General features: G+C 44.3%; 2 protein-coding genes across 6 annotated transcripts in view; both read left to right on the forward strand.

The window, feature by feature from the left end:
• ano1a (anoctamin 1, calcium activated chloride channel a) overlaps positions 1–17573 on the forward strand; it is a 116996-nt gene that overhangs the window by 71894 nt on the left and 27529 nt on the right. For 4 of the 5 annotated variants that reach the window (XR_014600704.1, XM_084056163.1, XM_084056164.1 and 1 more), the window contains 4 exons: positions 1779–1861; positions 4676–4687; positions 10957–11031; positions 16813–16887. Coding sequence is in view for 4 of the 5 variants with exons in the window: in XM_084056163.1 (XP_083912289.1) it covers positions 1779–1861; positions 4676–4687; positions 10957–11031; positions 16813–16887 (245 nt within the window). In the remaining variant the exon portion in view is untranslated. The remainder of the gene's footprint in view (positions 1–1778; positions 1862–4675; positions 4688–10956; positions 11032–16812; positions 16888–17573) is intronic. The other variant, XM_084056162.1, reaches the window with a different exon arrangement.
• On the forward strand, positions 12731–15523 carry LOC311047380 (alpha-aminoadipic semialdehyde synthase, mitochondrial-like; the record flags this gene model as incomplete). Its single annotated transcript, XM_084060078.1, has 1 exon — positions 12731–15523. The coding sequence occupies one exon, from the start codon at positions 12731–12733 to the stop codon at positions 15521–15523; it is 2793 nt and encodes a 930-aa protein (XP_083916204.1).

Consider the following 17573-nt stretch of genomic DNA (forward strand, 5'->3'; position numbering starts at 1 on the left):
CTAGCACCTCTCCAACCTGCACAGTAAAATCCTCACTACACTTTCAGAGTTTGTTTGCCTTTTCCTCTAAAATTTAGAGTAGCCAATTATTTTTCCCTCTCCGGCTTCCCTCCCCCGAACACGGGCCAATTGTGTCCGTGTAGACGCTCGACAAAGCCGGATGCACCGCGGTGCATTCGAACCCACAACCTCCGTGGGTGGTGGGTTCACTTTACCACTGCGCCACCTTTACACTTTCAGAGTTAAAAGGTGCGGGTGCCTCGTTAGTGCCCCTTGGCCGTCCTTGAATTTGGCTTTTTAAATGCCACACGCTCGTTAAAACACACACATGCACGCATGCACACACACACACCCCAGCACAATCTGTCGCGCTACCAGGGCCAATGGCTTTTGGGTTAAAAGTACCAAAGAGGGTGAATACACCCTGTTCCGAACACATGCGCGCGCGCACATGCACATAATGTGCATGCACAAACACTTCCCTCCTCCTCCTCTGATGTCCTGCCAGCGCCATCTGTTGTCAGCAGACGGACCAGAGAGAAGAGAGAGATCACAGTCTACAGCTAGCGTCTGTCTGTGTCACCTTTATACCACTGTGTCACAATGACCTCTATGAAGGTTTTTAAATTATTATTAGGCTATTATATGAAGCAACGCGACATTACAATATGTAGATTTCTAAATATATAAGTATAAATGATGCTTTACGGCATTGGTTCTCAAAGTGGGGTACGGGGACCCCCAGGGGTACTTTGGGGGGGGGGTTCCAGGGGGTCCCCAGCAAAATGTGTTAATATAGCGTCACAATCATTTTAACCTTTTTATACTTTGGCTATTCAAAAATAGCAGATCTACAAGCTCATAGCGCGGCACCGAGTGCCGCGCTATGAGCTTGTAGATCTGCTATTTTTGAAAAATCGTGAACATTTGTGCAAACCTTGGGATATATATATTTCTTAAGACAACATTTTTAACTCAATTTTTGCCTCTGGGGGTCCCTGGAACACAGAATTTGAGATGGGGGTCCGCGACCAAATTCATATCATTTTGGGGGTCCTTGACATGAAAAGGTTTGAGAACCACTGCTTTAGGGAACAGCCGCAGTGCATCTATTATAAACTGGTGCAAAGCGCTATAGTAATGTAGAGTGTGTGTAGTGTGTAGTGTGTGTGTAGTGTGTAGTGATCAGTTGGGTGTTGCCAGTGGTGGAAGAAGTACTCGCATGTTTTACTTAAGTAAAAGTATCAATACTGCAATGTAGATATACTCTGTTACAAGTAGAAGTCCCGTGTTCAAAATGTACTTGAGTAAAAGTACAAAAGCATCGGCATTAAAATATACTTAAGGTACCAAAAGTAAAAGTACTCATTGTGGGGCCCGGACCGCTGACCTAGCGGTCCGGACACTTAGGCTCTGTAGTAGCCTGACAGTGCATCGCATCTATCTCCACATAATCTATCAATAAAGGCAGGAAAGCCCCCATAAAAATATCTTAAAAAAGAAAAGTACTCGTTGTGCAGAATTTCACAAGTTCAAAAGTACAATATTTTCCTCTGAGATGTAGTGGGGTAGAAGTAAAAGTATTAAATTGTAAATAATGAAGAAAGTCAAAATACCTAAACATTTTACTTAAGTACAGTACATGTACTTCGTTACTTTTATACCACTGGGTGCTGCACATACTGTATCTGCAAACACGCACGTGATGTGTATTGTATTACAGCCGGTCATTGTAACGCGCGGGTGTGTGTGTGTGTGTGTGTGTGTGTGTGGTGCAGCTGTGATCTTCATGGAACACTGGAAGAGAAGGCAGATGAGACTGAACTACATCTGGGACCTGACGGGCTTCGAGGAGGAGGAGGTGAGTGAGACCACGCCCACTCGACTCCCTGAACACACGTTGAGCTGAAACGAGACACGACCCGCCCACATAATGATCCATTTTGTATCACTTATACTCACCCATTGAATACCTGATGAAACACGGTCGCACTCGCATGCTTTCACACAGAGCAGAGTTAAAAAGACAAGAAATGTGTTAGATGAGTTTAGGACGTGTCGAGTGCAGTGTTGCCATATTATGTGAGAGAAACAAGCAACCAGGTCTAGGAAAACCAGCCCAAAAGAAGCGACTATGGGCCACATGTGCACTTTAACATAATACATCAGCTATTTGAAAATGGCAGATCTACAAGCTCACAACGCGTCGCGATGCGACGCGTTGTGAGCTTGTAGATCGGCTATTTTCGAATACAATCTTGCGGGGAAATTATAATAAGCAGATCTGGCAACCCTGGTTGAGTGTACAACTGGATACATGTGTTTGTCAAAATGTTGCTATATATATCCTATATTAGAATTGGATAATGGGAGGGAGGGCTGGCCGGCGGGCAGACCAGGCCACGTCACTCACACATAACCGTAAACAAACCTGATATGCCCATATATAGGCATGTCACTATGACTCAGACATAAACATAAACAAACCTGATATTCCCATATATAGGCAATGTCATTATGACTCAGACATAAACATAAACAAACCTGATGTTCCCATATATAGGCATGTCACTATGACTCAGACATAACCGTAAACAAACCTGATATGCCCATATATAGGCATATTTGGAGATCCGGTGGTTAAACCGATTCAGTCAGTACGCAGACACATTATTCTTACATTATGAGTGAAGAACGATGAATGAATGCTTTTTCTTTATAATAATTTGTTATCGAAATTATTAATGCAAATTTATTAGCCATTCAAATTTGTATCAAGGCATTTCTGATTCATTAACCCATTAAGACCGGGATCTCAAAAATAGCAGATCTACAAGCTCATAGCGCTGCACCGAGTGCCGCGCTATGAGCTTGTATATCTGCTATTTTTTGAAAAATCTTGGGAAATGTGTGCAAATCTTTGAATATGTATTTTTTAAAGCAAACATTTTTAACTCTGTTACAGCTTCTGGGGGGTCCCTGGAACAAAATATTGTGAGATGGGGGTCCACGGCCAGATACGTTTATAAAAAAAACTGTAGGATTTAGAAGACATTTTGTAGAAAAAAAGAAGAAAAAAAAATAAATATATATATATATATATATATTCAAAGATTTGCACAATCACGATTTTTCAAAAATAGCAGATCTACAAGCTCATAGCACGGCACTCGGTGCCGCGCTATGAGCGTAGATCTGCTATTTTTGAATAGCCCAAAGAAATCTAAAAAATGACAGATGCATTCCCGGTCTGAATGGATTAAACATGGATTTAGTCAAAACAGGTTGGAGACACCTGTCATCATCCAAAAAAATCATAATATCTCCCCCTTTGCAACTGCAGTTTAGGTGTATAATTACTCTCATCTGCAGCAGAATGCCTCAGTGACACCTGCACTCATATCAAGATGTGGGCGTAGTATATTAGGAGCTTCTATAAATAGTTTTTTTTAATTGATTTAATTCTTTCTTAGTCAGAAATGTAAACGGCATGTGGTACAGTCAGTCAGTCAGAGATTAAGGCTAAAAGGGATAACACAAAAAAAGTCTCTCGGAACTTGTTTCCATTGTGGTCCTACAGTATATGTAATTCAATTCATCAACATAGCATGAAGAAATGAACACAGTAATACATTATGTCCTCAACGAATACAAAACATTGTGTCGTGTTGGAGAAAAAGGAACAAGCGGCGGCAGTGAATGACGCCTCCTTTCGATGGGAATGTACTTTTACCTCCCATTGTGGTCTTCCTGATAGACGTTTTTGTCAGGTCCATTTTGAAAGAAACCACTCTCAACGCCACCGCAAACATCTCTGACTCAAAGGAATCACCCCCCCCAACATCTCTGTTGTGTGTCACTGACATTCTCTCTATTTCGTATGTCGCATCAACAACGTGGATTGTGAGCTTGTAGATCACTGTACACACAACACACATTAGTGTAGCTTTCTATGAAATGCTACATTATAGGGCTGGGTCCATATCATATAGATATCGTGATTTGATTCTTAGTTAGTTTGGACCATTTTTGAAAACGTGAAAAGAAAAGTAGTATTATCGTCAGATACTATTGTCACAATATGATATTATCGTCACAACATCGATATTATAGGTATTTTGTTAGTGTGATGTTTATTTGTGTCCATATCACCCCAGTCCTATTCATTGTCTTACTGGGTACAACGCTGCCACGTTCAGAGCTCACACAAATGCAAGCAAATCACTGAATAGGCCTAGATAGCAATGTCTTGACATTTTCTGATTAATAAACTGAATGCTATTGTTCCATTATTGAGCAGGATGTGAAAATCTGGATAAAACGTCCCAGTTTCTTTTTGCGTCTTGAGAATCAAGAGCATTATTTGTAGGCTGGCACACAATAGTTGTTCCAGAGCATTTCTGGAGTTGTGGAATCACAGAACGCAATGGGAGTGGCTACCTTATGACAGATGCTCAGATGTCCTCCATACAATAGAACAATTGGTTTCAGATTAAAAATCTGCAAAGTGGCCCTTTACGTTTGACCAAAAAAAGGCTGTCAAAGTGACAACGTATAAAATGACCCCGATGTTTGTTTTGTTTGAAACCCTTGATCATGACCTAAAATGAAGAGTTGAATGTGACTGATGTCTTTCCCTTTGTTCTGTTTTTTATGTGTGTGATGTGTCCTGCAGGAGGAACATAAGGTTTGGATCCAGTTTCCTCTTTTTTTTATTGTTAACCTGTTTGGGTTCTTTGAACATAACCTTTTCTAGCACCTTCTGCTGCAGACACTGCTCAGCGCTCACTAACACTCACCCTTTGTCCTCAAAGGTCTCACACCATCAGCCTCAGGTCCGCTGCTCTTGCGTCACGTTCATGGTCTTCATGAACCTCACAACCTCTCTGCTTCACAGTCAGTTTCTCTCTCTCTCTCTCTCTCTCTCTCTCACTGCACCATTGTTTCACGTCCCCCACCTGCTCCCTTGATCCTGTCCCAACTCCTTCTTATTGAATGTTTTCTCGCACATTCTATACAGTAGCTACTTCAAGTCTGAAACCTCGTGAGCCCCAAGCAGCCTCTGGTACTGATTTCCTGTCCAGAAGGTGGCATGCCCTCGGCAGCAGATTGGTACTGTGCGCTCATACTGTTTTGATTTAGCTTCCGATTCAAATCTGCTGCCAATCAAGTGACGCTATGGGAAACTGAACCGGAACAGGAAACGGGTATGCCACCGCCTGGAAATCCAAGACTAGTTATGCACAGAGCCTATTGCAAATCCTCCATTCCTCGAGAAATTAGATCTAATCCAGCTGAGAAACTTATCTTGACAAGGCCGACCTCATTGAGGAGTAATGTTTTCGTCCATGGCACTGAAACAGTCCTTATGAATGATTTGAGGTTGAATATGGATATTAAGAAGGCCTCCGTTCTGCTGTTGGAGCCCAGTGCTTTATTTGACACGGTTGATGTCAGTAATGACCTTGACGGGCCACTAATGCCTTGGTCTCTCTGTCTCTACCTCGTCTGCTATACCTCGCTGGCAGTGAGTGCTCAGTGCCCATTGTTGAGCTTTCATCTGCGGAAATTAATTTTTTTTCCTGGCGTTTTTCTGGCCTAATCCTGTTCAAGAGAGATAGTAAGCTTTATTGTCCCTGACTGATGGGAAACAGTGCTACAGTCTGTTTTTATCTCAAAAAGAGAAGTGTTGACATCTTAAAACACAAGAGACATTTGATTATACATTTAACATTGACAACACCACAGCGGCAAAAGTAAATTGTAAGTGTTGAAGTCATACTTTGTAACTTTTTGAATTGAACAAAAGTCATTTTTAGCGGCGCTAGCCGCTCTATACCTTTAGGTATAGAGCGGATATTAGCCCTCTATACCTGGCTTTTGCGTCAACGTTCTGATTGGTCAGGCTCGCCAACGTTCTGATTGGTCAGGCTCGCCAAGGTTCTGATTGGTCAGGTCCGTCAACGTTCTGATTGGTCAGGCTCGCCAAGGTTCTGATTGGTCAGGTCCGTCAACGTTTTGATTGGTCAGGTCCGTCAACGTTCTGATTGGTCACTATTCATGACATCACTATGTTACTATTCATGATGTCATGAATAGTCGCCTTGCCTGACCAATCAGAACCTTGACGGGCCTGACCAATCAGAACGTTGACGGACCTGACCAATCAGAACCTCGACGGGCCTGACCAATCAGAACGTTGACGGACCTGACCAATCAGAACGTTGACGGAAAAGCCAGGTATAGAGCAGGAATCACCAAATGCATTTGGTGATTCGCTTCCAATGGCACTATTTAGTGCCACTGGAAGCCTTGAAATAAATTTACAGAGATTTAATATCGTTTCTCTAGTAGAAACACATATCTATGACAAAATATATCAAAGGCGCCGCTACCTTCACACAGGTGTGATTTTTTATGTAATCTTTCACTTCATCTTTCGTTTTTGGCGTGGTACTTCTAGGGTTTTGTTTTCAACTGAATTCTAGGAATTGCAGTTCTAACAGACACTGTAATGACAGAGCTATCAGAGGTCTTGCCAAAAAAAGAACACAGTATGACTTTAATATTGACAACACGTCAGCTGAAAAAAAGGAAACGGTAAGAATTGCCAAAGTGCTAAAGTTCTTGCACTAAGATTTATCATTGCTCGACAGAGTCTGGAACAACCGATAGCTTCGAACGGTTTGATTTGCACTTTGACACACAGCGTCGTCTTCCTGATGACAGAGGTTCGTATTCAGAGAAGACGGGATGTTGAGAGTCCGCATTCACAGTGATTTGTCTGGTGTTTGCTTGTTTCATGACTCCCTGCTCATACAGACTCTGTATGGGCGCTTGGTCTTTTTTAACCTATTAAGACCTGAGGCGATTCTTAAAAATGTTTTCTAAATCCTAACAGTTTTTTGAAAAGTTTTTTGAAAAATGAGCTTGTATATCTGCTATTTTTCAATAGCCAAAGAAATCTAAAGTGACACAGATGCGTTCCAGGTCTTCTATTACCTTCATAGCTGTTTTGTGCATGCGGGCAAGTTGCTTTTCAGCATGCAGGTTGTCAAACCATGCTGTAATTCCATAACTAACGATGCTCCCTATGGCTTGCCCAAGAGAACATCAGCATGATCTGGCTGCTCACTCCATGCAGCCCCTATCACCTTTAATAAGTACTAGGGTTGTCCGATATTGGCTTTTTTACCGATAACCGATATACCGATATTGTCCAACTCTTAATTACCGATACCGATATCAACCGATACCGATATATGCGGGGATTATTGTGATTAGGGTAAGCTCAAATTTCATATCACACACACCATATACAGTAAGAAATCCTGTAACTTATTTATAAAGGAAAAAAAAACAAAAAACGATACCGATATTTTCCCGATATCAATTGTTACGCTAATATCGGCCGATAATATCGGGAGGCCGATAATATCGGACATCCCTAGTAAAGACTCTGCTGCAGTTAAATGCACATGTTCTCAATGTGTGTTTTCCAGCAAAGAAGGTTGTCTAAGTGGGACACCTAAGTATTATACAACTGAATGATCGTCTGGTTTTGGTCATGACTAAAATAACATGGTTGTGGATAGAAATGAGTTTTCTCTGGACGGTGGCTGGCATCTCCCTTAGGAATAGGGTGAGAAGCTTAGCAACCCGGGAGGGATTCGGAGTAGAGCAGTTACTCCTTTTAGGTGGAAAGGAGCCAGTTGAGGTGGTTCGGGCATCGACGACGGATTACTCCTGGGCGTCTCCCTAGGGGGAGGTCTTCGGGGAATGTCCCATTGGGATGAGCCCACGGGGCAGCCAAAGGACCAGATGGGGGGATTATATCCCCACGCTGGCCTTGGAACGCCTCAGGATTTCCCAGTTAGAAGTAGCTAATGTGGTAAAGGGGTAAAGGAGGAACTGTTACCGCTGTGAACCGATAAGAAGATATAAAGTTGGATGGATGGGGAGGTTTCAGTGTCACCCTGATGATACTGTGTAAGCCCCATTGACAAATGAACCTATTGTTTTGATGACATGGATGAATTATAATTCCCTACAAATAAACATTAGCACATGGATGAAGTATAACTTCCTACTTAATAAACACTAACACATAGATGAATTATAACTTCCTACAAATGAACATTAGCACATGGATGAAGTATATAACTTCCTACTTAATAAACACTAACACATAGATGAATTATAACTTCCTACAAATGAACATTAGCACATGGATGAATTATTACTCCCTCCAAATAAACAGAAGTACTGGTTGTTGGCAACCACATCCCAGAGAGAGCTGCATGCTTAGCAGTCTTCACATCCAGCAATAAAAGCCCACATCAATTGTGTCACCCACGCATCTTTGTGTCATAAAAGAATTGCCAAGTTTCAGCCATTTCACTGCCAAAGTGATGCAGAACGCTTAATGTGTGCTTTTACTACCAGCAGACGTGATTACTGTAATGCTTTCTTGTCTGCTCTGTTCAAGAAAGCCCTGATTAAATGTACAATTTAGGCATTTAGCAGAGCGACTTGCAAGATCAGAGTAAATGACTTGAACCCTAGTCAACAAACGTCAGCAAGCAGGTGTTTGTTCATAATGCAACATCTGCTACCAAAGACCAAAACACTGGTTTTAATGTCCCCGCGCTGATTAACATGTCCCACGGTGTGGTTTAAATCCAAAGAAAAAATCAACTCTGTTCAAAAGGTTTACATGTAGCAAAAATGTCCCTAAAGGAGATTTACAGTGCATTTTTATTTGCTCTGTCTTTGAATTATGTATACATTTGATCGTCCAGAATTTGGGTAATCCACACAGACAACAAAAACAAGCCAGTCCACTGCCTTGTTGACATGGTGGTGTCGGATAATGGGAGCACTCGTTTTGTATCACTAAATGTCCCTGCAGACTTCCTCATTGACTAATGCTGCATTCAGTGAGGCTCTGATCAGCGTAGGGCGTGACTTCACTGAGTTGCGTGTCCTGCGTCAAACCTGTTGTCAGTGAGTGCTAGTCTGAAAACCTGAGTTTAGTACCAAAGCTCTATATGCTTAGGAGCTGTGCAAAGCACAATAAACTGCCAGGATTGTAATGGTTATGCTTCAAAAATAAATTATCCAAACAAAAAAACATGATGTTGTAAGGTATATTCCTAACAGGCTCCTCAGATCGTCTGGTACAGCCTTCTAAAACCCGCTTCATACGTTGTTGCATGGCAGTGTCAACTAATGCCTAAATTAGGCATTAGTTGTCCCAAGAGTAAGATCTATCAGCAATGGGGTCTATGGTCACTTTGAAATCCAATCTTAGAACATACCCTTTTAAGCTAGCATATTCTTAAAGGAGCATTTTGCCCATTTTCAAACCTTATCTCCATTATAATTGGTCCCCATTAATACTCATAAGATAGTACCATTTCTGTCTAGTCACGCTGTGTCTCAGAGGAGGGCTGTGGACAGTTCAGAAACCTGCCTACCAGGAGGGGGGTCCCAAAAATGGTGCATTTATATAGCGCTTTTATCCAAAGCGATATATAAGCGCTTTACATAGATTGTGCATTACATTCACACACCGGCGGAGGAAACCATGCAAGGCACCAACCTGCTCATTGGGAGCAATTAGGGGTTCAGCGTCTTGCTCAAGGACACTTCGACACTAACTCAGGGGGAGCTCCCCAGACCGGGATCGAACTGGGAACCTTACGGTTTCCAGTTCACTCTACCCGGCCACTCTACCCCTGAGCCATTGCCGCCCCATAAGCTAATAGAAACTACAGCCTCTCTCCTCCTGGAAAAGGAAGCCCTCCACAGCCCTCTGAGACACCTCTGAGTGACTAGACAGAAATGATGCCATCTCATAATGAGCATTAGTGACGACCAATTACACGGAGATAAGGTTGAAAATGTTGCCCCTTAACAGCTATCCTTGCACTTTTATAATGCCATTATTGTCTTTTACTTCCTTATTCCCTTTGAACTGCAGTATTGCGCGAAGGGTGCTGTTATGTAATGCTTGGTTTCATTTTCATTTCTTTTTTTTTACTTGCCTCCCGTCATGTCTTTGTCTCAGTCTGTCGTCACACAGACTAATATAATGCTGCTGTCCTTCTAAACCCCGTCATTAGCGTGGGCTCTGAACACTTAAACTGTAGCTGCTGTTTATGGCCGCCGATGACTGCTTGAGTTGACATGAAGGCTGCTTGACTCACAGCCTGCAACTCACGCCTCCTCTCCTCTCCTCTCCTCTCCTCTCCTCTCCTCTCCTCTCCTCATGACCAGAAACTCACACACAGCTGCAATTGCAGTTTACACTTTTCTGTTTGTCTGTCTGTCTGTCTGTTTGTCTGTCTTGTCTGCCATACCATACCATGGATTGCCACCTATTATTTGACCTGGGCAGATGTCTGTCTGCATCCAGGCATGTCTGTCTGTCTGTCTGTCTGTCTGTCTGTCTGTCTGTCTGTCTTGACACAGGGATTTCATGTGGAGAAGTGCCCCCCCCCCCAAATATCTCTCTCTTTTCGTCTGTCTGTCTCCATCTCTCTCTCTCTCTGTCTGTCTGTGTGTCTCTGTCTCTCTCTCTCTCTCCATCTCTCTCTCTCTCTCTCGCCAACAGACCAGTGATTTACTCTCACTGACTCAACTTTTAGACTGAAATCCTCTACCACGAGAGAGCCGTCATATCCAATTTATCACCCATGCTCAGTGAATACGATGGAACTTTTTGTTTATGTTTTTAAACTCTCTCAATTCCCCCTGGTCCTGACAGACACACACACACACACACACACACACACATGTGCACATGCACATGCACACATACTGTATTGGAAATGGTTGCGTGCTCCATTCCACTTCCAACTGCAACCCACTGCGATAGGTCAGCAGTGTGTCACACATCATGTTTTTGGTTCGTAGCATAGTGGCTAACGTGTGCGTCGCTGTCCCTTCCAGGACCACTACAGAGCCGACTACGAGTTCCGAGTCATGCAGAAGACCCAGAGGCAAGAAGAGCACACCACCGACACGGTAAGAATCAAATCCCACAGTGTGCATAGCACATGATATATAGGCTCTAATACGGGTTTAAATCCCGAAGACCTTTGCTGCGTGTCACTTCCCGTCACTCTCCTCATTGCCTGTCATTTTCTACTATATATACTATCAATAAAGGCAGAAAGGCCAACAAATACATATATATATGTTTTAAGAATCACCCAATCCCACCCAATTCCATTTCTGCTTTAGGGTTACAATAGTTAATTGAAGTAATTGATTGAATTGTGAGATATTAATAAAAGATGTATATATTTAAAAATCATTATGTGACAAAATAGCACAAAAAAACAACTACAAGCTCCTTGTCACATTGCGATGTGTTGTGAGCTTGTAGATGGGCTGTTTTTGCATTTATGCTATATGTGCAACCCTGTTGTACGCCATATTATAAAACAGAACTTAAGTTCTTAAGCAATAATTCTGGGTCGTTTTGTTTATATATAAACTTGATTTTCGATTAGAAAAAGTAATCAACAGATTTATCGCTAAGAAAATAATAAAACCTTGCAGCCCTATACTCTGCTTTATGAGGCAGTGAGACGAGAGAGACTGATACATCTACTTCATTATGTAGCCTCTCAAGATGACAAACGGTAGGATTTGCCTCAAGGCTGAATATGTCATGTCAATAGTAATTGATGTTCAGTTAGCCGCGTGTGACGTTCAATCAATACGTTACCGGACAATAAATGGACAACGATGCACTCAGAAGCTGAAACAATGTGATGATGTCAATTTAACTTCATCAGTCTGTGTAGTGCTGATTGATTTTGTGCACGCTGCTAACAGGCAAGATGGTCTGGGCGGCACATACACCAGGCTCTTTCTGTGTGCTAAGAATATCTGGAAAGATCATCCACCAGAAGAACAGATCTGGTAACACTTTACTTGGTGAGCTGTCGCTGATAACAACAGTAGCACGTCAAAGAGCAATCGTTGCTGGTCACCGCTGCCATGCAAAGGATCGAGTAATGTATCAATCAGATATCCTCCTATGGCGGCCCTCCCAGTCGACTAGACTAGAGCAGTGGTTCCCAAACTTGTTAGCTCAAGATCCAAAAGAGAAATTGGACGTAATTAGTTTTTACCAAAATAGTTTTTAGTTTCGCTACTTCTTAAAGGTTTCTTTTTGAATTATTCATGGGAATGATTTGATTTTATTATTTTATTTATGAAATACTTTTGAACATTTTTGCAATTTTGTGTTTAATTGAAAAGTTGAGGTCAGACAACACACTCCATATTTGGGCGTAGCTGCACTGGTTATGGCTGAGTCATGGTGACATGAGCGTGATGACGTAGTGACATGAGTGTGACCTCAGAGGTCTGTCCTGGCCGGCCCGTCCTCCCTTAAGCCAAAGGCACGTGTGACCCAGAACTCCATATTTGGGCATGATTGACTAATGGTGACCTCATTACTGCCAGACATTGTGCAACCACAGTGTATAAGAAACCACAGTCTTGTCGAGAGGCATATTCCCACACCAAACGACCACTTCCAGGTTTCTACCTTCAAAGAACCTCTAACGTCTCAACACCATTACGGGACTCTGATCCATATTCTGCTGTTAGTCACTCAAAGGTCACACGGGCAGACATCACTTAGTTCTGATTGGTCATCCCGTCCTAATAATATTGTACAGGAACACAGTGGATTATTTAAAGTCATATGCTCAGACTCTTACGTCACCAGAGCAGAACAGCGAGGGCCTGCCTCGGTAGCCAACGGCGCTATGAGCATCGTGAGAGTGTCATGGCCATCCGCCGTGAGGACAACAACTCGTGGGAGAGGAGGGCCCCTCTGGCCCCACGGCATGTCAAGGAGCTGACCCACGCCGGGCATAAGGTCTTGGTCCAGCCGTCTAACAGAAGGGCTATTCACCAGAGGTATTATGAGAAAGCAGGTGCCATCATTCAAGAGGACATTTCAGAAGCCACATTGATCATTGGTGTGAAAAGACCCCCAGAAGAAAAGGTCTACCCCAAGAAAACCTACGTTTTCTTCTCCCACACCATCAAAGCTCAGGAGGAGAACATGGGACTCCTGGACGACCTTCTGAAAAAAGAAGTGCGCCTGATCGACTACGAGAAGATGGTTGATGCTAATGGGTTCCGTGTCGTAGCGTTTGGCCAGTGGGCTGGTGTTGCAGGAATGATTAATATTCTGCACGGTTTAGGATTGCGCTTCCTCGCACTCGGGCACCACACCCCTTTTATGCATATTGGCATGGCTCACAACTACAGGAATGTCTGCCAGGCCATCCTAGCAGTGAGGGATTGTGGGTACGAGATCTCCATGGGACACATGCCGAAATCTATTGGCCCGGTCACGTTTTGTTTTACTGGTACCGGCAACGTCTCGAAAGGCGCTCAAGACATCATCAACGAGCTCCCTGTTGAATATGTTGAACCTCACGAGTTGAAAGATGTCTCTCAAGCTGGAGATGGGACTAAAGTGTACGCCACAGTCCTGAGTCGTCACCATCACCTCATGAGGAAGAGTGACGGCATCTATGACCCGATAGAATATGAACACCACCCGGAGCGGTACACCTCCAACTTCAGGACCAGCGTGGCGCCGTACACCACATGCCTGATCAACGGGATTTTTTGGGATCCTCCTCACACGCCACGACTCCTCCGCCGTCTGGACGCACAGAAACTGATAAGGAGAAAGCCCTCTGCGGCATCGGCCGGCGGCTGTCCGGAGCTACCACACAAACTGCTAGCCATTTGTGACATATCCGCAGACACCGGGGGCTCTATTGAGTTCATGACTGAGTGCACCACCATAGACAGACCTTTCTGTATGTACGACGCCGACCAGCACATTGATCACGACAGCGTGGAGGGAAATGGGATCCTCATGTGTTCAATTGATAACTTACCTGCACAGCTTCCTGTTGATGCCACAGAGTATTTTGGAGATCGCCTGTTCCCTTACATATGGGAGATGCTGCCATCTGATGCTACCAGGCCCTTGGAAGAAGAGGATTTCAGCCCCCAAGTCAGAGACGCTGTCATCGCTTCCAACGGAAAGCTTACGCCGAAGTTTGAATACATTGAGAATCTTCGGGAAAGTAGGGAACGAGCTCAAATCATGAAGAAAAGTGGAATGAAGCGCGTTCTCCTCCTGGGCTCGGGATACGTATCTGGGCCTGTCATCGAGTACCTGACTCGAGATAAAGGGACTCAGGTTACTGTCGCATCGGTGTTGTTGCACCAGGCGGAGGAGCTTGCGGCCAAGTACCCCAACACAATACCTGTCATGCTGGACGTCACCAGTCAAGAGGGACATCTGGACTCTCTGGTCAAAGACCATGACTTGGTCATCAGCCTGCTGCCGTACGCCTTCCATCCACAAATAGCCAAGCACTGCATCAAGAGGAAGGTCGACATGGTGACAGCCAGCTATCTGGCTCCTGGCTTGAAGGAGCTGCAGCACAGTGCTGAGGAGGCGGGCATCACCATAGTGACCGAGATGGGTTTGGACCCTGGCATCGACCACATGCTGGCCATGGAATGCATCGACCAAGGCAAGGTCGACGGGTGCACCGTGGAGTCCTACAGCTCATTCTGTGGTGGTCTTCCTGCCCCCGAGTGCTCAGATAATCCCCTTCGCTACAAGTTTAGCTGGAGTCCATACGGAGTGCTTCTAAACACCATCAGCCCTGCCGTCTTCCTCAAGGACAACGAGGTGCTGAGCATCCCAGCAGGAGGCGCCCTAATGGACTCCTCAGTAGCGATGGACTTCCTGCCTGGTTTGAACCTGGAGGGTTTCCCCAACCGCGACAGCACCAAGTATGCAGAGCCGTACGGCATCCAATCTGCACATACATTGGTCAGAGGAACGCTCCGCTTTAAGGGCTTCACCAGCGCCATGAGTGGTTTTGTACAATTGGGCCTAATCAACACGGATCCCAGCCCCATGCTGGAACACACGTCCACTCCTGTCACCTGGAAAGACCTGCTCTGTAAGCAGATCGGCTTGTCCACTTCCACCTCCACTGATGCTTTTGAGGAAGCCGTTTATGATCACATCGGAAGGGACGACTTCAAGATGGATACCCTGAGATGGTTTGGGATGTTGAGTAATGAAATGGTACCACATGCTGAGACCATCCTCGCTGCTCTGGCAAAACACCTGGAAGCCAGGCTCTCCTTTGGCGAAGGTGAGAGAGACATGATCATAATGCGAAGCGACGTGGGCCTTCGTCACCCGACCGGAGAGCTGGAGACCAAACACATCAGCTTGGTGGTTTATGGAGACCCCAACGGCTACTCTGCCATGGCCAAGACAGTTGGCTACCCAGCAGCCATTGCTGCACGCATGGTGCTTGATGGGGAAATCTCTACCAAGGGTCTGGTGGTTCCAATGACTAAGGACATTTATGGACCTGCTCTGAAGAGGCTGAAGGAGGAGGGCCTCCACATCATCTCCAAGAGCACCTTGCAGGAGTAAACCAAAAGGAGTGCATGAAACCATCTACGTGTCATCCTTTGAACATTGATATCCTTTGTGTCACATGTTTTGCTTATGGCTGCCAATCTGGAGGCCAATGAAGGCTAGTATTATACAAAGAATATAGCCGATCTACAAGCTCACAGCAAGTCGCAACGTGACATGTGAGCTTGTAGATCAGCTATTTTTGGCAAATGTTTCCCCCAGGATAGGTGCTGGGGTTCAATGGTTAAATGTCAAGTATTAAGTTATTTTCAATATCACCCAATCTCCTCATGACATATTGTATCTTAGGGGGAAATATTTACGTACCGTGATATGACAGAAACGTAAGGTGCTATAAAGTAACAGTGTAATTCAGGGGTGCCGTGGATGAAAAAGTTATTTACAGGAGTGCCCTGAACCAAAAATGTTTCAGAACCACTGCACTAAAAGATATATTTTAAAATATACAATATTTATAATATTTCCATTTCTGTTAAGCAGGAAGCTATTTATGCTTCAACTAATTAGATTTACAGAAGGGCGGACATCCACTTTACAGCATTGAACCGCTTCAACGCTTCCATTGTACCTGTATGGCATTTGAAAACTGTGTGAGGCAACAGTCTGTAACGAGAGACTAGACTGACGGTCGACAGGAGCTGATGCTGTCGTGCGGTGGAGTTAAATGAGGTCTAAAGCACCTTCAGTGCCATCTCTCACTCTGTCTCACACTATTTCATCCTAACACCTCTCATGTTCATTTACAGTTTTCATGCTGGCTAACAACCACGCATGCACACGTGCGCGCACACACACACACACACACACACACACACACACACACACACACACACACACACACACACACACACACACACACACACACACACACACACGCGCACACGCACACGCACACGCACACAGACCAGTAAACATGTTTGACTGTGTGGGTTTTGCTGACCCAGTTCCCTGTAGGTACGAATGCAATGTGACTGTTAGCTGCTAGGAGGCGTGTGCGTTCATGCTTGTGTACCACAGTGCATGTGTGTGTGCACTGGAGGAGAGACGTCCATGTTTGTCAGCAAAAGCACTAATGCAGACACAGTACAAATGTATATCCTTCTCAATGGTTTAATAATCGTGTGTGTGTGTGTGTGTGTGTGTGTGTGTGTGTGTGTGTGTGTGTGTGTGTGTGTGTGTGTGTGTGTGTGTGTGTGTGTGTGTGTGTGTGTGTGTGTGTGTGTGTGTGTGTGTGTGTGTGTGTGTGTGTGTGTGTGTGTGTGTGTGTGTGTGTGTGTTTTCAGGGAGAGAAGGTGAAGCTGACATGCACAGACAGATTGCCGGCCTACTTGACCACTGTGGTTATGATGTTGATGATGGTGAGTCACAGACGTTCTTATACTGTTAGCTTATGGTTATATACTGTATATATTGTGTATAGAGAACGTTGACACCATTCAAAGTAATAGGGTGACAGAACAAAACATGGCCGCGTCCATTGAGTTCAATTGGAGAAGTGGAGCCATGTTATGTTCCGTTCCACTTTGTATTATATTTTGTGATTCTAAAATAGTTTTCGGTGTTATCTATTAATATATAGGACCCTTTCCTCGTCTATACACCCCCACCCCTTCACGTGCTTTATGTAAGCTACCTCTGACCAGGACCGTTTGCGTGGAAACACTGAACACATTAACCTCTTGAACCCTAGCGTATGAAATCGATCTGAGAGCACTGTGCTTCTGTGGACAGGAGAACCTGCCTGTAAAGCAGTGGTTCTTGGAGACCCTGTATGACCCTATGACATATGCAGTAAATTCACTATAAGTGAAAAATAGATAGACATAAATATTCTGATATTGACTTCCTTGGCTTATTGATATTGACGTGCACATGACACTTGGTGTTGATCTGTCCAGTGGTCCACGACGAGTGTGTGTGTGGTCTACACACACACACACACACACACACACACACACACACACACATCAGAGCTGCCAAGTCTCACCCTTTTGAGAGTGAGAGTCACGCAATTTAACCTCTTCTCACGCCACACTTGCCATTT

The sequence above is a fragment of the Gymnoscopelus microlampas genome (assembly GCF_963454915.1).
Source record: "Gymnoscopelus microlampas genome assembly, chromosome: 1".
Taxonomy (NCBI): domain Eukaryota; kingdom Metazoa; phylum Chordata; class Actinopteri; order Myctophiformes; family Myctophidae; genus Gymnoscopelus; species Gymnoscopelus microlampas.